Raw genomic sequence first — 23,836 nt, forward strand, 5'->3', positions numbered from 1 at the left:
CTTTCATGAAAACGCACCGTTTATCACGTTCCGTTATTTTGCTATAAGACACAGGAAATACTTGATGTCAACTCTTAATTCAAACTGCACTTTCCAATTATATTTGACATAAACATTTCAATGGTGCAGAAGAACTAAAAAGATGTCCTGAAGGAAGCAAGACATTTTAGATTTTGCACCGAGAGATTCACGTTTTGCGGGATATGCAGTGCAGGTACTGATAGCAAACCCTGAAATGATAAAAGGGTATTTAAAATATATTCTTCACATTTAATGTCAAATTATGATTTTGTAAAATGAATACTTTGCTGAATTAGGTTTTTGTACTTTTAACCTTAGGCACAATATATATTAAAAGCATACGTTTCCTCTACTCGGATTTTTGTTTTTTCTGATTATTAATAAAATGATTTAGGCCTACGCATCGTATGAGATCATTAGAGGATTAAAAAAGACATGTTAATCTTCATTTCACAAAAAAAAAAAAAAAAAAAAAAAAAAAAAAAAAAAAAAAAAAATTGGAAAATCGGGTACGAGCATATCCCGCCTTCTTGGGAGTGTCTTTTCAGCGAGATAAGGAAGTCACCAGTACATACGGTACACCATCGACCTTGTAAACGCACCCACTTTACACAATACACGTACGTCTTAACAATAAATTAAAATCCTACATTACGTAGTTTTTGCTTCCATTTAAGGTTTAAAAAAATATCAATTTGAACACGTTTTGATACGAACACTACAAAACAGCTGTGTCGACTTTCTTTCTGATTTGATGTGCGTAAATGTTTGGTTTTATTAACTTTCAGAGTATTAAACAGCAGCAGGTTCTGAGAATAAGTAGTTTTCATCTAATGCATGCTACAATATTTTCCAGACAGTCCACATAGTGCCTGAAACGTTTGTTTTTCTCCTTATCACAAAGCCCTACAAGACTCAAGGTACAAGTACATAGACATCTGTCATTTCCTCTGAACATTTAACAATTTGTGCTTAGTCTACAGTGATTAGTACAGTTTTTCCAGTCATTTTACATAAAGAGACGTCCAAACCCCTTCCAGTAGCGATCTCCCCCTGCATTACCCACAAGGACGCGTGACTCCAAAGTGACGGGTTTGGGTGCACTTGATCGGACACTGAAGCTGCACGTTTCCATCTTGCTCTGCTTTACATTGCCCATAATGAAGAACCGCGCCGTTGCTGTGACTTTACCAGCGACGTCGTAGGTAACTGCCAACTGATCTTGGCGGCAGTATCGTCCGAACTGAGCCCCTGTACTGACACGATGATATTCCGGTCTCCCTCTCGTAATGTGCCCCCAGTTGTCTTCCAGACTGCAATAAACATATCAAGAATGTAAGCATGTGGTTTTGTATCGTTTGTATGAACTTGCACCCCATTTCCATAGATTAGATCGACCTACTTTAGATCGACCTAACTCCCTGGGGGTTCACGCTAAATAGCTGTCAGCCGGGCGGACACGAAAGTTAATTACCCCCTTACAGCTTGTAGTAGGCGGGACGGACATTTAAGTTGGATTATCTGAAAGTAATCTAGTGAGACTCCCCGCGGGGATAGATCGATCTAAAATCTATGGGAATAGAGCCTTAGTTTGTGGCGCCTTTTTTATGTTCTCAAATCCTTAATATGCATAGAATTAAATGAGGTTACTTGTCTCCAAGCGATGCACTCACACAGGAGGAAAGGTTACAAGTGTTGTCTATATTTTGTTGAAAAGAGGAATTAGAATTGTCTTTGCAAATTAAATAAAGTGGAATATCCTTATGAGCGATGTGACTTTACTCATGCTTGTGAGAGCTACATGTAGAATATGTGTGTTTTCGAGCAATTAAACATAAAAAGATTCATGCTGTTTCAGTTAAATTACAAGTTTCTTATTAAAAAAAAAAATACAAAAAAAAAAAAAAAAAAAAAAAAAAAAAAAAAAAAAAAAAAAACAGTAGGGTTCTGATTCTGTCAAGAATGTACCCATATACATTTAAAAATCAATCGGCGCAGGATTTGTAAGTAGAGCAGGAATTTATACATTGCCTCAAACTGACCTTCGATAAAACAATTGCAACTAATTGGTAACTTCTAGTACATTAAATTAATAATAAGCATTATATACTACATAATTATATTTATCATATTTAATCAAAAGAATCACGCTGCCAAAAAAAAAAGATTTTTTTTCTCATTTAAAATAGGCTACTCACGTCACGTGAACAGACCCCGATATGTCCTCAGTCCCTTGCATGTTGTCGACTGTATAGTTCCAGCAGCTAGTTATCTTGACCAAGGCGTCTGTCACGGCATCTGTAGGGCACTCAATAACGCCAGCTACGTGTATGTCAGCAGCAGGCTTGGCTTTGGAAAAGCTCACAAAAATTAGGCCAACTAGGCATGCAAATATCCAAGACATCCACATGATATAAACCAGTTGTTTCTATAGGTTTATTCCGTTAACTATGACTGCTTAGATTGTTGTTGTTTTCTATTCATTTGTAGGCCTACCTATGAGTTTAAATAAGGACTGTCAGCATCGAGATTCACGTGCGATTTTGCTGAAACCCATGCGGCTCCGTGTGTGGGCATTGTGGTTTATTTGCATTTTGGAATTTGGACTCTTCTGACGGGCTCTCTTATAAAAACGGAAACAAATTGATTGTGGCCGCTTGCGTGATATGTGTGCTTCAATGAGAACATATTTAGTAGTAAAGTGAAGAAAACTGGTCTTCCTCGGAAGTTCTGACTACGTAAAATATCACAGGACCAGCTACAATTCACATTAATATATTAATGATATGACAATTTAATTGCATGTCATATCACGCAATAAAGCGACAGTAGAGGACGTTTCATATCTTAAAGAGATGTCGCAACTAAGAAATGATAAAATCTTACAATGTCAAAATGTCATATATAGATCTACGGTAGATAGGCTACAAGAAGAAAGTTTTACTAAATAAATAAATAAATAAATAAATAAATAAATAAATAAATAAATAAAAAAGTTAACGGTTAAATTGACATTAATTAAAAGATAAGCTTTGAAGACCATTACAGTGGCGGGTTTGGGGGGGATCCAGGGAGGTCCTGATCCCCCTTAGATTTTTGAAAAAAAAAAAACAACTATAGTATCCTCTTGAAATTAGAATTTTGACCTGAATCATAGTTCTAAACTGTACCAAATGGCATCGTTTGCCCTCCAAAATACCAAAATTTTCGGGGCCCTGCAGTGGGCCCCGCACCCCACGTCAAGGGGCGAGGGAGGGTCCGCTTCGCATCAATTTCTTTCACATTAGCTTAGGGAATTCCAAACCTCGATCTCGAGTTTTATTAAATGAACTAGGTCGAGCTATTTATAGCACTACGCCATATTCTACTTTCGGTGAAGGCCGCGGACTTTGACTGTCAATGCAGGTGTTTTAGCAGACCGATGAAAAGATGGCAAGTCCGGCGTCAGTCGAGGTGGACGTAGTCGTTGTAGGAGCAGGGTTGTCTGGGCTTAGTGCAGCGTATGAACTGACAAAAAGAGACCCCAGTCTTCGCGTGGCTGTGCTGGAAGCAAAAGGTAGGTCTCTTCATCTCTGACTTTCTCGCCATTTGTCAACATGATTTTCGGGTTTAGGCCCGGTCAGGGGGTTTAAACGAATGCAAAACGTGTGACTTGCTTCCTGTGAAATGCCCTTGGCACACAGCTATCACGTATATACAAGCACATTTCTAGAGATTTGTTTTCCTGGTAACCAATACAAATATCGTGCACATATCCTGTGAGACGATAATGGAAATGTTATTTTCTCGGGTTACTTAAAATACAGTTTAATGTCACCTTTAATAGCGAATGTGTATGTTTTAAAGCACGTACGTTCTCAGCGTGTACAAAAAGTCTTTAAAAGATTGAATGGTTTCGGATGTCGGAGGGACATTCAATGTCTTAAAAGGGGGAGGGGTCTAGTGCATGGACAAAGTCGCAGACATTAATCAAAGTGCCTAAATAAAAAATGGCACCAGAAGCTGTCAAGTTCTTATGAATTCCTGTAAAAATTTATTATTTTTTAGAAAAAGAAAATTTCATGTAAGACTCATAATTGAAAGTGAAGTTGAAACGTCATTCTTAAAATGCATACAAGTATTTATGTCAAGTTTAATATTTATCTATAATTGTTCCATTAGATAGGGTTGGTGGTCGCACTTTAACAACAACATTAAAAGCAGCAGGAGGAGAAGATGTATGGGATCTTGGTGGACAGTGGGTAGGAAGGTATGTGTATGTGGCAAGATAAGCTTTGAAGACCATATGTTTCTATGCGTACTGTACCTGGTACCTTATGTGTCTCATGCAGTATTTAAAAACTGAGTTCTGGATTTTGGGATCATAAATAAATGAGAAAAAAAATATACAAATAAGTAAATAAATAAAAAGAAATTGAATCATCATATCTACCATTTTTGTGGCCTGATGGTTGTATTGCACACAAATCACTCAGAGAGAAATTGTGTAATCATGTTTATAACTTGAAATTATTTTTTTTATATTAGATATGTATAACTTTAAGGACTTTTATGTCCTTTAATTTAGGAGACTGCAAAATTACGATATAATTGAAATTCCGCATTGTATAATTGCTGCCAACAGTGGATTTTTTTCATAGTGTCAAAAAGAAATTAGTAAAACATCTGTTTGTCCATGTAGCGGGTACAGTGTTAACAGCACATTAGCCAGGAAACAACTACTTTCACTTGGTATTGTGTAACTGCCCTTACTGACAAAATACGGTTCCGGCAATGGTTGCAGGAGTACTCCAGCTGTACTGGGGAGTACTGCAATAACACTTCCTAGTCCATGACCAGAAGGGTACCTTATTGGCAGTGTACTGTTAAATAATTCTGTATTCATTAAGATCCTTGATATTTGAATGTGTTCACCCACAAAATAAGTATAAGAAACAGCTTAATCTTGCAAATATGTAAATAGGCAGTAAATAATTGTAATGATTGATACAAGTGTACATGTGTATATATACATGTACATTTGTTTTATTTCATCCATCCTGTAACTTGGTTAATGTTTTAAATGTGATAAACGAAAAAAAAAACCTAACAACTTTGAAAATTGGCTTAGTGTCATGATTCAGTGAACATTCAGATTGAAAATATATTGCAGGACTCAGGTTCACATAATGGCGCTGTTACAAGAGCTGGGCCTTGAGGTGTATAGTCAGTACAACAAAGGAAAGAAGTACATGAAGCTAGGAAACAACAAAATTAACACATATGTCTCAGACATCCCAACACTACCCATTTGGGCATTATTAGATCTTCATTTTTTTCTGAAAAAGGTAACAGAAGTTCTTGTATTTTAGAATGGATGTGCACATACACTATCAATGTATATTATCTTGTGTACATGTAGTTTTTTCCAAAAATATTTTTGAATTAATAAGTTTGAATGTAAACATTTTGATTTTTGCTTGCTTTTACTTTTCTTTCTAGTTCCCTCAATATATGATAGAGTTGAGCTACAATTATAATTGATTGTAAAAGAAATCACCTACATGCTATAATGAAGAAAACCAATAACCTTTTTTTTTTGTATATTTAAGATAGATCATATGAGTACCAAAGTTCCAATTGAAGACCCATATAAATGTCAGTATGCTGAGGAATGGGACAGTGTTACTGTAGAAGATTTTAAACAAGAACATTGTTGGACAAAAGGTGAGTTTATATATATATATATATATATATATATATATCATTGATAACATTAAACGAATGATTATTTTTGTAACAAAAAACCTTAGAATAATGGTCATTTTCCCCAGATTTGTCATCTCATAATTTAATTTATATCTGCTACACAGTGTCCTTTAAAAATTTATTAAACATTTCAAACATTAGTTATGAATTTTAAGTAAATAAAATCAGGGGCGGATTTAGGTCGTCTTCTGGGTCTTCCGGAAGACGGTCAGATTTTCAAGTTTACATTGACGGGTATCTAATTTTTTCTGTTGGAAGACGGTTAGAATTGGAGGATGAATCAACAAAGATAATTTGGAAGACTGTCAGTAAATAGCTCTGGATCCGCCCCTGAAAATGCATTCCTTATCCTTACTTTTTTTGAGTAAAGTAATATATTCTTACTTGTTATGCTGTATTTACGAATTAGTTAAAAGTTAACAGGATTATTTTACCAGCTGCTATGGAAGCCATAGATTGTGCAGTCTTAGTGATGTTTGGAGTGGACTGCTCTCAGATATCTTTGCTGTATTTTCTGGCATACAATAATGCCGCTGGTGGGATTAAAGCTCTAACAGAGTCCTCTGAAGGTGCAGGGCAGGAATTCAAAGTTAAGGTAGAGAACAATGGTGTAGGTCTTAAAAGATATTTATTCAGAAGTTTTTTTCACCTTCCAAAACTCCAATTATCCTTATCAGTAAATGTTTCTACTGGTACTCCTGAGTACATATGTTGTTATTACTGTCCAGTCTGAAAAACTTAACTAGCTAGCAAGGAAAATTGCAATCCTTTTATTATAGTGATTTACCACTGAAAATAACCTTTAGCTCATATGTCTTTATATATTCTTATGGTCTAAAATGCACTAAAGAAATTACATTAATGATTTTCTTTTACTGGCTACACTTTTTTCAACACTATTCATATTGCCTAATTCAAATAACTAGATTGATACATAAGTGAATATTTTTACATCTACATGGCATCATTTTGTTTTATTTATAATATATTTCATTTGTGATTGATTTTTCTGAAAATAAATAAAAAATTGAACATGCTTTGTGAAAAAATTAAATTTACTCTTTTAGGGTGGAACTCAACAGATATCTCAATTATTGGCTGAAAAAATTGGAAAGCAAAATATTTATTTAAATAACCCCGTAATGACAGTTACCCAAGTAAGTTGATATCATTATGTCCACATACAAAAGGATCACATGCTTTCTATTGAAGATTTCTACATTTAAACCTAAAGATACGAAATGATTGCTAACACAAAAATGTGTCGCTATGAACTTTTCTTTGCTAAATATTTTACAAGAGAAGCCTTGTTTTAAAAGAAAATTGCTGTAAATGGGGTATGCAAAAATGTTATAAATTTAAAAAAATGTAGATTGCTGATTATAGGTGTTTTAATTTGCCATCAACTCTCTTGCTAATGAAATGTGTCAAATTCTGTTTATGTTTAATTTGAAGGATGACACACAAGTACTTATAACCACAACTACAGGGGATGTTTTCAGGTGCTCCAGAGCAATTTTTACAACAATGCCTCAACAAACAGGTGACGTATATACTGGTAAACTGGTTCACATACTGGGAAAAACAGTGTTCCCTTTAGTATCATATTTTTTGAAGTGAGATGACTGAAAATTTTACCCAAAATATTTTTTCTGTGTTTATACTGTAGAAAAGCTGAATGTTGTGTTAAATTTCTAGTATATATGGAGAGGAATGTTAGTAATTTTGCTAGGGTGAACTTTTGAGTAAATCTCTCTGAAAATACTAATGCTGATGTAACTAGCTTATGTTCTTTTGTATTCACTAGTTCAGTGAAATATTTACATAAATACGGTAATATTGTTTTTTTTATTGAAGATCAACACTGGCAAAAAATAAAACAATGCGGGGATGGGATTACCTTTGAATATGGAATGTTAAAGTTTTGAGGAGCTTTCTTGTTCTTTCATTACTTAGGTTGATAATGAAAGTATATGATTGTATGCTAAATATAACTGTCTTAAAGGGCATTTTGTAGTACATGGGGTATAACCAGTACCTGCCAGTGGGTGAATTTTAGTTTTTTTTCATAAATATTTGACTTTTTGGATTAATATGAAATGTTTTTTTTAGCCTCGGTGCAGTTCAATCCAAGTTTGCCTCTTGAAAAACTGGAACTGTTCAAGAGAATGCCAGCTGGTTGTATTGTGAAGTTCATTATTACTTATCGAAATGTATGTTTTACCTTTGTATTAAGAAGCATATACATGTAACAGTGACTTTTTTGCCTTTAAAAACTCTCAAAACTATATATAGTTACTATATTGGACCATTAGATTAATTAGCAGAGGTCAAAAGTTGTGAGAAAATTTGACCTGATAAATTTTTGTTCACACACTAGTACATGTACTCTTATGAGTCAAATGTCATCAATAAATGTTTACCAGACATGTGAAACATAGGGTCTCATCATGACTTTCGCATACCATTTTAACCAGTCTCGGCCATGAATTATCAATTAAGTCATGATTACATGTAAGTGGCTCGAAAATGACCCATACTTCAGTCAATTTCTAGCCTCGAATTAATGCTGTGTGTGCTCAGCCCCAGAGATTTCTGGCATTTAGTCGATTATTAAAAAATAAATATACATTGTGTAATTGTTTACCTATTATTTGGTATTTTGTCCATTAGACTTTTTGGCGGGATGCAGGTTTCTCTGGGGAGATCGTAACATGTGGCAGAACTAAAACAGGAGAAGATGGCCCCCTGGGGGTGGTGTTTGATGCAACCTCACCAAATGGGAATCCTGCTTTGGTTGGCTTTGTGGCAGCCAAACAGGCAGTTAAATGGAGCTGTGATGAAGTACGTACTTGCTTTGTATGCATATAAAGAATTTTGACCCATGATATTTTGTAGCGTAATTTATCTCAGGATTCAACTCTCTAAATATAAATTAAATTTATTAAATCCATCAATATATGGATATTCATGCATTTATATGTAAACCTGCAGTGAATTTTTAAGCAGAGAGAAATATATGCTTGAGTAAACTGCAAGGCTTTAATTGAGGCTATGTTAGTATACATGTACATAGCAAATTGTTGTTGCAAGTAGCTATACCGGTATATTACAGCAACTCATATTTTGCATCCTTTTATTTTAAACAGCATGACCCCACCCCCTTTTATTTTAGCACTTGATCCAGTGGTACATGTAGTTATGATTCTGCTTATTTTTTTGTCAGGCAGCAAAGAGGAAGGCAGTAGTGTTGTCTGCCATTGCAGAGTTCTTAGGTCCCCAAGCTGAGGAATGCCTGGACTATGTAGAACAGAATTGGGGAGAGGAGCCTTACACTTTGGGTGGACCTGTATCCCCAGCTACTACAGGCTGCATGGCCTATTTTGCTGCAGGACTAAGGCAACCATTTAATAGGTTAAAAACAATTACTATTGAGTAAAGTTTACTACTAGTAGTAGTATCATTCTTGCTAGAATGTGCATCTAAGGGAACTTTCTGATATTTTTAGAATTGCCTGTAGCATACATTTGGCAAGGATTTCTGAATTTTCCATTTGAAAAATATTACTGACAAGCAATTTATAAAGGTTATAGGTTCAGAGATAATTTCAAGTTCACATATTCAATAAAGCTGCTGCAGTATCTAGAAAAATTCAATTATTATCTTTTTTTTTCAAACTTTTCTTTAAGAATCCACTTTGGGGGGACAGAGTCGGCCACAGTGTGGTGTGGTTTCATGAATGGTGCTGTGCAAGCAGGAACTAGGACTGCCATTGAGGTAAACAAAAAGATATTCACCATTCATATACAGTGGTATATGAACAGTTTCCTGCTGGTGGTTGTGTCTACAGTAAATTACTCATCTTTTCAATTGGGAAAAATATGTGAATTTTACAGATATTGTATTTTTATTTTGTGGCAGCAACAAAATTAAGAAGCAGGCTAGTTTATGCTCTGTGCAGTAAAAGCTCTGCAAATGCTATAGAAAAATATTTTTTTTTTAAAATTATAAATAAAATAAAATTATGTATCTGACAGTTTGATAATTGCAGTACTTTGTTTTAATCGTCAACCACCATTTTTCAAATGTTCAGTTGATTTGGCAGCAAGAAATATTGATAAAAGTTTGTGTTCTCTTTCTTTGTTTGGTAATTGTGATACAGAATGTAAACCAGATATTTTATTAGCCTTTACTACTATCATGTTAACTATGGTGGTACAATGTATAATGAACCCAAAACCATTGAGTAGGTACATTATGTTGATGTACTAAAGAATACAAAAGTATACAGTATAAATATATACAGCATTGATATATACAGACAGTATATTGGTTTTCTAATGTACTAGTACATTTACTTGCAGATTGTGGTACTTAATTTAAAAATTGATTTATTAAAGGTTCTCTACCACCTCCGACCACAAGCAGTAGCCACAGAAGAACTTAGACAAAGTGCCTATTGTCCAGCCTCCACCTGGCCAAAGAAGAAGAGGAAAGTGAAGAGACATAAGATATTGAAATGGACCCTTGGGTTTGGGGTCCTCACTTGTTTAGCATTAGTGGCAAGAAGAACTTACATAAAATACATTGATTGAGAATTTGAGTTACATGTACTTAAGAAAATTGTGTAGAAAGTAAATGACCACATGAAAATGTTTACTAGTACAGATTTGTAGCTTACATTTGCATGCGTTAGTGTAGTTTCTGACAGATTTTTAAAGTTATTTCTCTGATCAGTTGGTTGAAAGCTTTTATAACTTTCAAAGGAATTCTTTTTGAACTCATTGTTGTAATGAATACTTTCGGTTCCATGGTGAAAATGTTTTTTAAGAATTTATGTCTTTCTCTCATAAAAAAAGTATATCAGGCAATCAAACCACCAGCACATGAAATAAATAAATACCTTCCTTCCTGTAGGGATAATTGGTAAAATTTAAGGAACAGAAAGCTAGTGTGTGTGATAAAAAAAATAGGTTAAAGGGTATCTTGCGGTATGGCTCCAAGTTCCTATGTCATGCCAGTATGTGTATATTCTGAGAAATGGCAGTAAGTACTGTGGTGAGTCCCCTTTACCATGCCTTATTAGCAAAGGCAAACAGAGGTTATTTACAGACCAGAAAGCTTGCAGACTTTCTCAATAAAAAACTAAGTTTATTCAGAGAAAAGGAGGAAAAGCGTTATATGCTCTCCTTGATGACTTTATGACACGCATTCCATATGCATTCCATATACTTGAAGAGGTTGAAAAAAGAAGTAAAGACCTGATTGTGTCAGCGATGGAAAATTTGAATGTGACGTCACAATAATGTATACATGTACAAATATTTGTGCATTGTCCCTAGATTTAAAATAAATCAAATATTCAAATATTAGCTACTACTGGTTTATGTAGCAGTTTTAACAAGGCTATCAGGTTATAATTTATGGAAGACAGTCTCCATTAGATTTTGTATTAAATTTGAGACAGTATTGATGTCTTTTTAATTGAATCTACACTGTACTGCATCAAATGGTACAATGTAACAGACTGCTTCTTATATTAAGATTAGAATTTTAGGTTTGCGTCTTTACATCCAAGTACTATAGTGTTTCGATTGCATACTCACTAATGTTGTTAAAAGTAATAAGTATTGCCTAATACAAGCATCTTTATAATGCCACTATTTTGGAAGAATACAGAGCAGATTGGCTTATACAATATGACAGAGGTTACATACACATTCACACAAACGTGAAAAATTACTTTCAGGAAACTCAGAAGAGTCAGATTGATTTAGAGATGGAGATTTAGGAGTATATAAATTATTTTTGTAGCATTTATTTTTCCATGTGATGCAGATCATCAGTATTCTTAATAAATACATAGTATGTGTACACTTTTTATAGATGTTTTGCTTGCTGCTTTTATATTGCAAACAGAAGGGACATTTGATGTACCTGTATATGTAGCTGCTCAATTTAGTGAAACATTATTTTGTTAATCTAAGATTTGTTTTGTGAACTGACGGAAAATCTGTGTACAGTCACATTATTGAAGAGTGTAGAATACACGTGTATGTATAATATGCATTTTTAATGATAAAGAACAAATAGTTATTATGCAAATTTGCAATTATACAAAAGACTTTCTCCTTCATTTCTTCCTTGGTCACATTTGAAACAGCTCTATGACTACCAAACCATAGATTTGTTTGATTTTGAAATTACTGAGTAGCACTGTTAAACAGCCTTCAATTTCTAGGAAAAAAAAACATCACTGGTCCCCTCTTGAAAGTAGAATTTTGACTAGCTGAATTATAGTTCTAAACCATACCAAATAGCACCATTTACTCAGAATTTACAGAGTTAACCAAAACTGTCTACCAATCTGATTTATTGATTATTTTTAAATCCTTATATTGCAGATTGATACAGATCGTTCAATTAATATGTTGTTCATACTCTTCAATAACTTCATTCTGGATTCAATTTTACATGATATCAGTACCATCTTTCAACCCAGGAAAAACATTCCATCATGAATTCCTCCAGGAAAACTGTCTACCTTTGTAAAATATGTTATAACGAATAATACACAGTTAAACATCAATAAATTCATTTTGTTGCTCTTAACATCAAAGGTGGAACAACAAGTAAGGAATAAAGCAAGATTGCTTTGAAATCGTTTGGATCATTGGTATAATCTCAAGAAACTGTCCACATCTGACTTAAAGTTCATTTCTGATCTAAAGAATAAAATCTACTCGTGATGAAATGGTTATTCCTCAACAACACTCGAGAAAATCGGAAAAACAGTGGCATGCGACCCTCTCTTGAGGAATGACTGTGTGCACCCAGCATTCTTCAGTAGGAAAAGGATTAGAGTTAGTAAGGGTAACAGAAAGGACTAAGATAATGATTTTCTCAAATGCTAAAGAATTCCCCTGCCACTAGAAGCAATTTTATAAATACTAATTCCAAATGGTTGGCAGATGTGGACAATCGTACCTGTAGGCAATACCAGTGTTTCTTGTGAGCAATTAACCCTGCACATTTCTCGTGTAGACCCAAAACTTATAGCTAATGCAGATTACAGATATTGTAACCTTTTATTTTCATTCAGATTACTGAAAGTAGTGGTTTTCCTGCATCTAATTATGATTTAAAACAATAAAAAAAAACCCCTCAAAAATATAAAACACCAGAGTTGACCAGAGTGTATGGGCTATAAACCCATACCGCCAATTTTGTTTAAATGATTATGTTAAGGGGTTATGTTATGTTATGTAATGTTACAGATTTTTATTTAGCAAAGGCATCTTCTATCTTAATCACCAAAAAAAAAAAAAATTAAACTAAGACTTAAGAAAAATGGCTGGCAGGGTTTTGGAGTACTAAATGGTGTCATTTAATTGCCTTAAAAGGATGATCATTTAAGTATATTATAAACAAGATAAAATATCCTGTATTTGCAATTATTTGTGAAAACAATTTACATACTTATATGTATGCGTATATTGACAATATTTTTCCACCATGGAGATAGATCTATTTCCAACATAGACCCATTCGGTACATTGGGTTTATTGCATGTATAACATGCATAATAATAATAATATGTATTTATTTGCAACTTAAAAAGTTGGATTTTACAATAAAAACAAATAGTCGTGAGATGCAAAATCTTAAAATATACTTGTAAGTGTTAAAATGATTCGATACACATTAAAAATTCATAAAAACCTCAGTTCTTAAAATTTGATAAAGCCCATGGGATAAAAGTTTTTGACGATCGTACAGTCCTCAATTTTGGCACAGTGTACTTGTAAACCCGGCGCAAAGTGTAGGAACTTTCATTTATCTCTGGTAGCAAATGATGGATTTTGTGTCCTTCAGAGTACATGTTATGCAATAATGTTTTAGATAGTTCATCTCTTCAACAAGCAAGAGTGATAAGTTTACATGTTTCAAGTGCCCCATCATAGGACAGCTCTGGGAATATAATCTTACATGCTCTAATCTGGATGGATTCAATTTTATCAATTTGTTGTTGTGTAAGACCTGGGTGCCACCCCTGACATGCATATTCTAATGTAGGTCTGATTACTGATGTATAAAAGCTTACAAGTTCATTGGTTGGAATACCTGCTTGTTTCAATAGCTGAAGATTGTGTAGCCTTTTGCTTGCTTTTTTACAAATATCACAGATGTGACCTTCCCAGCTCAAATCACTACTGAGCCTAACCCCTACGAAGACAGCACATGCATTGTGTTTCTTCGTAATCAATCTCCATGGTCCAAATTGTTTCAGCTATTCTTTATATGAAAATGAACTGGGTACATTATTTGATGCATTTCTTATGTTTGGCGTTTTGCACGTTATGAGAAATAAGTGTACAGAACAAGCCGCATCCTCTAGAACGTAGACAGCAAAGATGATGCCAATCCCACACATTCAGTTCTGAATTAGTTATGAAATAGATATTAAAACTAAATATTTGTGAAGTTATATATTTTATTACACATACTAGAATTAGTAAAGTCAACATTCAGTTTAATTTTATTTGACATTATGGGCAGATTCATTTCGCGGGTAAATATGAAAACAAACCATTAGGTGTATGGTAATTCCTGTCGTTTATCATTGGAGGATGAAGTTGCTCCCTTACCAATGACCTTGTTGCAAAGACTATGGATAGCCTACAAGCTCAAATTAAATTTTTTGTCACAGAGTATTGAAAACACTTCTAATTTTTCTAGCCTTGTTTTATCCTAGGAGTGTGAACAAGCAGGTAAAGATCAGAAGGGAGGTTTTCTGTCTCATCCCAAAAGAGTGGTCAAATAGAAGTATAGTCAAAAATAAAAACAAGATTAGATTTCTTTCACTTCTTCTACCCCCGTACCCCAAAAAGTTCACTAACCTGAAGTTGCTAATCTAAAGAATGTAGTCGAGGTCTGAGAGAAGGCACTATGTTGTGGAAGAAGGCCGTCTTGTGTATGTGGCTATTGCATGCTATCATCTATGTCCTGTAAAGGGAAATAAAAAATTAGATTTGTTTCACTCCTCCTAACACACCCCATAAAAGTATACTAACCTTAAAAAGTTCATCCAGGCAGTCAAGGACAATTAAGGTCCGAAAAGAAGCGCTATGTCATGGAAGAAGGCTGGCTCATGAATGTGGCGAGGGCTTGTGTATGTCATCACCTTCGGTGTCCTGTAAACAGAAATAAAAACAAGATTAGATTTCTTTCACTTCTCCTACCCCTGCCCAAAAAAAGTTTACTAACCTGAAGTTGTTAATCCAAGATTGTAGTCAAGGTCTGAGAAAAGGCACTACTGGTATGTTGTAGGAGAGGGCTGGCTCATTAATGTGACAAAGGACTTGTGTATGTCATCATCTTCTATGTCCTGTAAACAGAAATAAAAAAAAGGTTAGATTTGTTTCATTTCTACTACCCAACCCCCCCCCCCCCCCCCCAAAAAAGTTTACTAACCTTAAATTGTTCATTCTAGCAGTGAAGGTCCGAAAGGAAGCCATCATCTTCTATGTCTTGTATCTTCTATGTCCTGTAAACAGAATTAAAGACAAGATTAGATTTGTTTCATTTCTCCTACCCAACCTCCAAAAAAGATTACTAACCTTAAATTGTTCATTCAAGCAGTCAAGGTCAAGGTCCACTTCCGGTATGTCGTAGAAGGCTGGCTCATTATGTGGTGAAGGACTTGTGTATGTCATCATCTTCCATGTCCTGTAAACAGAAATGAGAACAAGATTAGATTTGTTTCAATTCTCCTACCCAACGCCAAAAAACAGTACTGAGTATACTAACCTTTAGTTGTTCATTTGAGCAGTCAAGGTACAGTTCTGAAAGGAAGTCATCATCTTCTACGTCTTGTATCTTCTATGTCCTGTAAACAGAAATGAAAACAAGATTAGATTTGTTTCATTTCTCCTACCCAACCCCCCAAAAAGTTTACTAACCTTAAAGTGTTCATTCGAGCTGTGAAGGTCAAGGTCTGAAAGGAAGCACTATGTCCTAGGAGAAGGCTGGCTCATTATGTGGCGAAGAACTTGTGTATGTCATCATCTTCTATGTCCTGTAAACAGAAATGAAAACAAGATTAGATTTCTTTCACTTCTCCTACCCCTGCCCAAAAAAGTTTACTAACCTGAAGTTGTTAATCCAAGATTGTAGTCAAGGTCTGAGAGAAGGCACTACTGGTATGTCGTAGGAGAAGGCTTGCTCATAAATGTGGTGAAGGACTTGTGTTAGTCATCATCTTCTATGTCCTGTAAACAGAAATGAAAACAAGATTAGTTATTTTTCATTTTTCCTACACAATGCCAAAAAAAGTTTACTAACCTTTAATTGTTCATTCAAAAAGTGAAGGTCCAAAAGGAAGCCATCATCTTCTATGTCTTGTATCTTCTATGTCCTGTAAACAGAAATAAAAAAAGGTTAAGATTTGTTTCATTTCTCCTACCCAACCCCCCAAAAAAGGTTACTAACCTTAAATTGTTCATTCTAGCAGTGAAGGTCAAGGTCCGAAAGGAAGCCATCATCTTCTATGTCTTGTATCTTCTATGTCCTGTAAACAGAAATAAATACAAGATTAGATTTGTTTCATTTCTCCTACCCAACCCCAAAACAAGTTTACTAACCTTAAATTGTTCATTCAACAGTGAAGGTCAAGGTCCCAAAGGAAGCACTATGTCCTAGGAGAAGGCTGGCTCATTAATGTGGCGAAGGACTTGTGTATGTCATCATCTTCTATGTCCTGTAAACAGAAATGAAAACAAGATTAGATTTCTTTCACTTCTCCTACCCCTGCCCAAAAAAGTTTACTAACCTGAAGTTGTTAATCCAAGATTGTAGTCAAGGTCTGAGAGAAGGCACTACTGGTATGTCGTAGGAGAAGGCTGGCTCATAAATGTGACAAAGGGCTTGTGTATGTCATCATCTTCTATGTCCTGTAAACAGAAATGAAAACAAGATTAGTTATTTTTCATTTCTCCTACACAATGCCAAAAAAAGTTTACTAACCTTTAATTGTTCATTCAAGCAGTGAAGGTCCAAAAGGAAGCCATCATCTTCTATGTCTTGTATCTTCTATGTCCTGTAAACAGAAATAAAAAAAGGTTAGATTTGTTTCATTTCTAGCTACCCAACCCCCAAAAAAGTTTACTAACCTTAAATTGTTCATTCGAGCAGTGAAAGTCAAGGTCCAAAAGGAAGCACTATGTCGTAGCAGAAGGCTGGCTTATTAATGTGGTGAAGGGCTTGTGTATGTCATCATCTTCTATATCCTGTAAACAGAAATGAAAAAAGATCAGATTTGTTTCATTTCTCGTACCCAACTCCAAAAAAAAAGTTTACTAACCTTTAGTTGTTCATTCGAGCAGTGAAGGTCACGGTCCGAATGGAAGTCATTGTCTTCTATGGCTTGTATCTTCTACGTCCTGTAAATAGAAATAAAAAAGATTAGATTTGTTTCATTTCTCCTACCCGACCCCCCAAAAGTTTACTAACCTTAAATTGTTCATTCGAGCAGTGAAGGTCAAGCTCCGAAAGGAAGCGCTATGTCGTAGACGAAGGCTGGCTCATTAAGGTGGCGAAGGGCTTGTGTATGTCATTATCTTCATGTCCTGTAAACAGAAATGAAAACTTGATTAGATTTCTTACATTTCTCCTACCCAACCCCCAAAAAAGTTTACTAACCTTAAATTGTTCATTCGAGCAGTGAAAGTCAAGGTCCAAAAGGAAGCACTATGTCGTAGCAGAAGGCTGGCTTATTAATGTGGTGAAGGGCTTGTGTATGTCATCATCTTCTATGTCCTGTAAACAGAAATGAGAACAAGATTAGATTTGTTTCAATTCCCCTACCCAACTCCAAAAAAACAGTTTACTAACCTTTAGTTGTTCATTTGAGCAGTCAAGGTCAAGTTCTGAGAAGAATTAAGTCATCATCTTCTATGTCTTGTATCTTCTATGTCCTGTAAACAGAAATAAAAATTAGATTAGATGTGTTTCATTTCTCCTACCCAACTCCAAAAAAAGTTTACTAACCTTTAGTTGTTCATTCAAGCAGTGAAGGTCAAGGTCCGAAAGGAAGCACTATGTCGTAGAAGGCTGGCTTATTAATGTGGTGAAGGGCTTGTGTATGTCCTCATCTTCTATGTCCTGTAAACAGAAATGAAAAAAAGATAAGATTTGTTTCATTTCTCGTACCCAACTCCAAAAAAAAGTTTACTAACCTAAAGTTAGTTGTTCATTCGAGCAAGGAGTTATAACAGAAGGAGATTACACGCAAGCCTTTCTTTTGTCCGATGTCTGTTACGGTGGGCGGAGCTAGCTACGGGGGGCCTCCGGTCTCAAGGTTTCGTCTGCGTCGCTCTCCTCAGCTTGGAGATAAATTTCATATGCGTTATTTCGCGTTAGAATTCGAGATCAGTAATGTCAAAGCGCCGCTGTATGCTGACGATTTTTTTCACAGGTAATTATTTGGACGATGTGCTGGAAGGGAACGATATCATAGAAAGCGATTATAAGGTGGTGACTGAGGATGGTCGCCATGAGCTTTTTTAAGTCGGTGATAGATGGCTTTTTTATGGCACAACCCGGTGAAAAATCACCAAGGAGAAGTCAAAAGAAAACGTCCCAACTGTGGTTTGTGAAAATGACATTCAAGTGAACGTCTGTCCTCACTGCCAAAGGACATAATATTAATACATTAACGTTTGGACCCTCCTGCCCTTAGGTCCCATAAACATATACATTGTGACAGTGCCTACGCTTTGTGTCTGGTTTTAAATTTCTTAAAGTATTTTTTCTCTCACTCGGTATAATTTTAATATTATAATGCATTTAATTAAAATTTTAATCCAAGGTTGAGGCAATGCCACGACACGTCAGTTTACTGAATACTCGTTATAAATTTCTTTATCTTGGAAATTTCCCTTTTTTTCAGGATTATTTGACACGTACTAACACTGTTCATATTTGTCGGTAAACAAGTGCACAGTGCTATACATTAAGAATAATTTTTATTCATTCATAAATATATTTATGTACAAAACATATCAGAAATTTTAGTATTCACTGAGCTCTTTAAAGTGAAACAAATAAAGATGAGAATATTGAATTTCAAACTATTATTTACTATATTAACTTAAAATATCTTTTAAGTCAACTCTATACTCAAGCACTCTATACTCTATACTCATGAAAGTAGCATCTGTGAGTGAAACCATTTTATTATATCAATAGAAGAACAAAAACAAAAATTTTACACATAAGCAGTAATAAATGAAGTCATAAGAATGATTAAGTTGCTACAGTTTTCCAGTTTTATGCAGTCTATGATGGCATTTTTTTCAACCGTGCAAATAGAAATAATTATATTCTTTTTTATCTGACTTGCTGATACCAGTCTGTGCCAGATACTATTCCACTTACAGGCCAGCAAGGTCTGAGAATCTAATGGGCCGAATGAAAAAAAAAAATCCTAGAAGATAAAGTGGTTAATTCTTACAAATAGGATAAAAAACATGGGATTTTCAAAAGGTTATTATAGATCAAGACAACACTTAGTAAGAACATTTATAAAATGTAACAGCTGAAAAAATTAACTGGTAAGTAAGCAGTAAGTGACTGCTTTAAAGAAATTTCACAGAAACAGAAATTTCACTGGCAATCAGGTAGACTGTTATACCATGGCACTCAACAATTTATATATAGGTTTTGAATTTTTTTCCACATAACAGTAACATAAAATTTATGTCCACTTTTGCAATGTATAGAGTCAGTTAGGTGACTGAAAATATTTTAAAATGTCATAAAGGAGCACTATTAATTTAATGCAATCTCTGTTGGCCAGTCTTATCCAGTTTCTTCTCCAAAAAGGACAACTCAAGTGAGAATTTCTTCAGGGCCTTTTCTTCTGCCTTGCTAATGCCATGCCACTCAGAAAAGAGAGAAACCTGTAGGTTAGAAAAAAAACCATAATAATAGCATTATGAACTACTTGTATCCATGTAGACATTATGGAATTACGCAGTGAAGTTTAATGTGTCTTGTTATGACTTGACTGAAATAATGTTCACCACATAAATGAACAATTTACAACTAAATTTATATAGAACATCAAGATTCATGATCACAAGCTAATAACCCCAAGAAACTGAAAGAAATTGTACTTATTACAAGAAATTATTTAAATCCGCCCTGGTTCCTACTCTTCTGACAGGACAAAAAGGGGATTTCAGAGAGGCTGGTTGCTAAAAGGAAAATGCCCAAGGTTGTTGTATTTTGAAAAAAAAAATTAAAAAGGGTACTGTTGTTAGTGAATGTTTAATGCATCTTAGGCATTATGACAAAAGTAACTTACCCCAGACACACTGACCTCCTTTTTTCATTGACATATTTTAATTTTTTCCAGCCTGACCATAATTCATATATTCAATGCAGCCTTCTCCCACATCTATAATAGAAAAAAAAACTTGAGTAGTGTTAAGATATGCATGTCAAATTCATTATCAATTTTGAGAGAATTTCTGTTTCAACACTACAAGATGAAATATTTAATTTCAAGTAATGAATAAACCTTAATAGAGTTCTATTCTTTTGTAACCACCAAGGCAAAGCTTCTTTCTTAAAATGAACTGAAACATCCAAGCTTGCCACCTAACATGCCAAAGTAGTGAAGTATAATTTAAGTAGAGAAGCAAGTACCCCTTAATTATAGAGGTGTCTTACACAATAAGGTGTGTCTTACACACCTTGACTCAAAGAGAGATGTGTAGTGAGATAACAGGTTAAGTAATTGGTGGAGCCTAGGTGAACTTAAAACCTTCAGACTTTAAATTAAGAAGCACCAGGATTCATGTGTGTTCTTTTTTCAAAGGTTTAATATGAATTAAAACATACATATGTAAAAACAAGACTAAATAAGTTAAAAATAACTATACCAAAGACACTGTGAAGTCAAACTTCCTGTTAGACCGCCATGATGGAAAATGCTGGGTGGAGGCAAAATTTTCCAGTCAAAAAAACTGAGCACTTTACTTTAACAACAAAGTTACCACTCCAAAGCCACCCACCATGGTGAGAAGAAAAATGATGACCAACTGTCATGATAAGTCTTTTTAGATTTAAACATGAAAAAGGTAAAGGCCAAAATGGTACATTTACCCATAACACTAGAGTAAAAAATTGGTATTCTGAACAAATCAGGTTATTTTTTTCAAGAAATATTGGAGCAGTATCCATGCAATATATACCACGCCACGACCAAGATGTTCAAGAATCTAAACACACCAAATTTTTTTATAATCTTGCATTTGAAAAGTACAAAAAGCGGTAAGGCTTTTGGCCGTAACAAGCGTAACACTTTTTGATCGGAACTCATGAAAATTGTCAATTGTCGTATCCAAGCTAGACCACATGTAAAATCGCATAAAAAAACAATACTGCTCAAGCAAGTGTGTTGCACACATAACAATTAGTTAAATTTTATGACTGTCATGTGACACAAGTTTCAAAAAGTAGGAGGAAAATGTCTTTTGGAGTAATTTTTTTTCGAAATATTAACAAGATGGCGGCTTAAGCATCTGCTTGTTATTCGGCTACTGAAAGTGCACCTAAGTTTTATTCTTTGCTATTGCCACAAATTACTTAACAATTGCAACTGTATAAAGACCAAACTTTCTTCATCTGATACTATATTTATAGGCACTTGTTATGAGTGGGAAATATTTTTCGTGCAATATTTATTCTCCACACACCACCTCGCGAGATCAACGTGTAGCTGGACACTTACACAGTGAGACCCTACGACATAAAAGTTGCAATTTATCTTCATATTTCGTGTAGTTATGCATTTAAAAGCACTTACCTGTTTTTTGAAAACCTTGTCCAACGTAATATCATATAAATTCTGTATTTCTCTCATTTTTTAGAAACTTGGGACTCCGTTTCTGTTTCTGTCCTCAAAAATCAACAGACGAAGGCACAGATACTAACAAACGAGATTTAAACGAGAGCAACAATTAAGCGTAACAGAGATAGGCATCCATTGTTCTCTGGGTTCTATTCATTCCGACCAATGAGAGACCGTAATACGGGCTCCGCCCCCACGCGTGTAATCTCCTTCTGTTATAACTCCTTGATTCGAGCAGTCAAGGTCAAGGTCCAAAAGGAAGTCATCATCTGCTGTCTTGTATCTTCTATGTCCTGTAAACAGAAATAAAAACAAGATTAGGTTTGTTTCATTTCTCCTATTCACCCCCCCCCCCCCCCCCAAAAAAAAAGAAGTTTACTTACCTTAAATTGTTCATTCGAGCAGTGAAGGTCAAGGTCCGACAGGAAGCACTTTGTTATCGAAGAGCTTGTGTATGTCATCATCTTCTATGTCCTGTAAACAGAAATGAAAACAAGATTAGATTTGTTTCATTTCTCGTACCCAACTCCAATAAAAAAAGAAGTTTACCAGTACTAACCTTTAGTTGTTCATTCAAGCAGTCAAGGTCAAGTTCTGAAAGGAAGTCATCATCTGCTGTCTTGTATCTTCTGTGTCCTGTAAACAGAAATAAAAACAAGATAACATTTGTTTCACTTCTCCTACTCACTCCCCCCCCCCCCCCCCCTTAACCTTTTTTAGACTGGAGTGCATCAGCTTTATATGACGAGCATGTCGTAAATAAATAGGACATATGTGCCTTTTGGTTCTACCTTCAAAGTTCAATAATGGGCGTAAGAGGAATATGATAGAAATGAAAAGAGTGTGAAATGGTGGCACCAGTACATCTCTGCTGCGGCCCTTACTCGATGTCCGGGCACATGTATTTGCACATGTACATTTGGGGCCGTAGCAATAGTCCGAAGGTTCATTGGTCCGAATGTTCACTATAAAACCTTCGGACCAATGAACCCTTGATTAAAAAATCGATAAAAATGTTACCACTTTTCGGACCAATGAACCTTCGGACCAATGAACCTTCGGACTATCGAGACGCCCCCGTACATTTCCCAGAGCGACGAGTCCGCATGTATTGAAGCACGCTCGGCTGTCACCTTGATTGGATAGTAAACAGTTGTCGTAAAATCGCTAAATGATATTAAAACCCGGTGCATAAAGTTGAAAACCACCTAGGACAACCTCAGACTGCCACATTAATCCAATACAATGCAAAAATAAACTATAACAAGTGGTTAAAGCCTTCAAACCGAATGTCGTAAAGTCCCCATATACCTCCATAGAGTCAATAAAATATAGTATTTTATTTCGATTATTATGTTGGAACTGGATTTTTCTTGTTTCAGAAGCTTACTATATTTTATTGTCTCTATGGAGGTATATGGGGACTTTACGACATTCGGTTTGAAGGCTTTAACCACTTGTTATAGTTTATTTTTGCATTGTATTGGATTAATGTGGCAGTCTGAGGTTGTCCTAGGTGGTTTTCAACTTTATGCACCGGGTTTTAATATCATTTAGCGATTTTACGACAACTGTTTACTATCCAATCAAGGTGACAGCCGAGCGTGTATATTGAAGCGTCGAATTCACAGAAGCACACGATGGGAGGAAGACGAAACATTCGTTGTTTTATGCTGGTAAGGAAACTATCCTCAAGTTCGGTGGATTTGCGTAGGATCACATGAGATTTGAAGGTGGTTCCTAGAAGAAATATGCGCTTACTTGGCGTCCTTTGTTCTCCTTTGGAGTGCAACGCAATAGGCCAGGTACGTCCTTTCCGCTGCTGTGTGTGCTGTTGAGTGATATCACATGTTCACATTTGCCCGCTCTTAGACTTCAATCGTAGATTGTCGCTTGGGGCGTTGCTGTCGTCACCATGTTGTCAGTTTGAACGCGGGGGTGTCGTATCAGAATGAAACCCAAATTTCATTTTTGTATTTTATATAAACCTAACACCTTTGAAATGCATTCAACGTTTTCATACCTGTCATCTTTTTTGTCTAAAAAGAAAAATAAAACATACATTTTATTCAAAGGAAAGAATCAATGTTATGATAATTTTTGAAGGAAAACCACACATGCCTCTCCCCTAATTATGATTGAAAGTGT

General features: G+C 35.1%; 2 protein-coding genes across 6 annotated transcripts in view; one reads left to right on the forward strand and one right to left on the reverse strand.

Moving 5' to 3' along the window:
- Positions 1 to 256: 256 nt before the first annotated feature.
- LOC106152007 (uncharacterized) lies at positions 257 to 23,807 on the reverse strand. Of its 2 annotated transcripts, XM_087006356.1 has the most exons (5): positions 23,450 to 23,807; positions 22,248 to 22,324; positions 14,670 to 14,775; positions 2,220 to 2,644; positions 257 to 1,334 (listed from the first exon to the last, which is right to left on the reverse strand). In XM_087006356.1, exons 4-5 carry the CDS (start codon positions 2,429 to 2,431, stop codon positions 1,031 to 1,033), a joined length of 516 nt encoding a protein of 171 aa, XP_086862482.1. In that variant the 5' UTR covers positions 2,432 to 2,644; positions 14,670 to 14,775; positions 22,248 to 22,324; positions 23,450 to 23,807; the 3' UTR covers positions 257 to 1,030. The 2 variants fall into 2 exon arrangements, with proteins under 2 accessions (XP_086862482.1, XP_086862483.1); XM_087006357.1 differs by lacking the exons at positions 22,248 to 22,324; positions 23,450 to 23,807 and having other exon boundaries at positions 14,670 to 14,888.
- The window catches only part of LOC106151999 (putative flavin-containing monoamine oxidase A), a 30,671-nt gene continuing 10,185 nt past the window's right edge, over positions 3,351 to 23,836 (forward strand). The window contains exons 1-12 of one of the 4 annotated variants that reach the window (XM_013525450.2): positions 3,351 to 3,577; positions 4,183 to 4,270; positions 5,174 to 5,348; positions 5,613 to 5,727; positions 6,207 to 6,364; positions 6,837 to 6,926; positions 7,225 to 7,312; positions 7,882 to 7,982; positions 8,443 to 8,613; positions 8,996 to 9,183; positions 9,459 to 9,546; positions 10,170 to 11,650. In XM_013525450.2, coding sequence (XP_013380904.2) covers positions 3,451 to 3,577; positions 4,183 to 4,270; positions 5,174 to 5,348; positions 5,613 to 5,727; positions 6,207 to 6,364; positions 6,837 to 6,926; positions 7,225 to 7,312; positions 7,882 to 7,982; positions 8,443 to 8,613; positions 8,996 to 9,183; positions 9,459 to 9,546; positions 10,170 to 10,364 — 1,584 coding nt within the window. In that variant the 5' untranslated portion in view covers positions 3,351 to 3,450 and the 3' untranslated portion in view covers positions 10,365 to 11,650. Of the gene's footprint in view, positions 3,578 to 3,604; positions 3,749 to 4,182; positions 4,271 to 5,173; positions 5,349 to 5,612; positions 5,728 to 6,206; positions 6,365 to 6,836; positions 6,927 to 7,224; positions 7,313 to 7,881; positions 7,983 to 8,442; positions 8,614 to 8,995; positions 9,184 to 9,458; positions 9,547 to 10,169; positions 11,651 to 23,836 lie in introns of those variants that run through there. The other 3 variants (XM_087006345.1, XM_087006348.1, XM_087006347.1) reach the window with 3 other exon arrangements.

The sequence above is a fragment of the Lingula anatina genome, chromosome 2 (genome assembly GCF_051362555.1).
Source record: "Lingula anatina isolate TDL-2025a chromosome 2, LinAna3.0, whole genome shotgun sequence".
Classification (NCBI taxonomy): Eukaryota; Metazoa; Brachiopoda; class Lingulata; order Lingulida; family Lingulidae; genus Lingula; species Lingula anatina.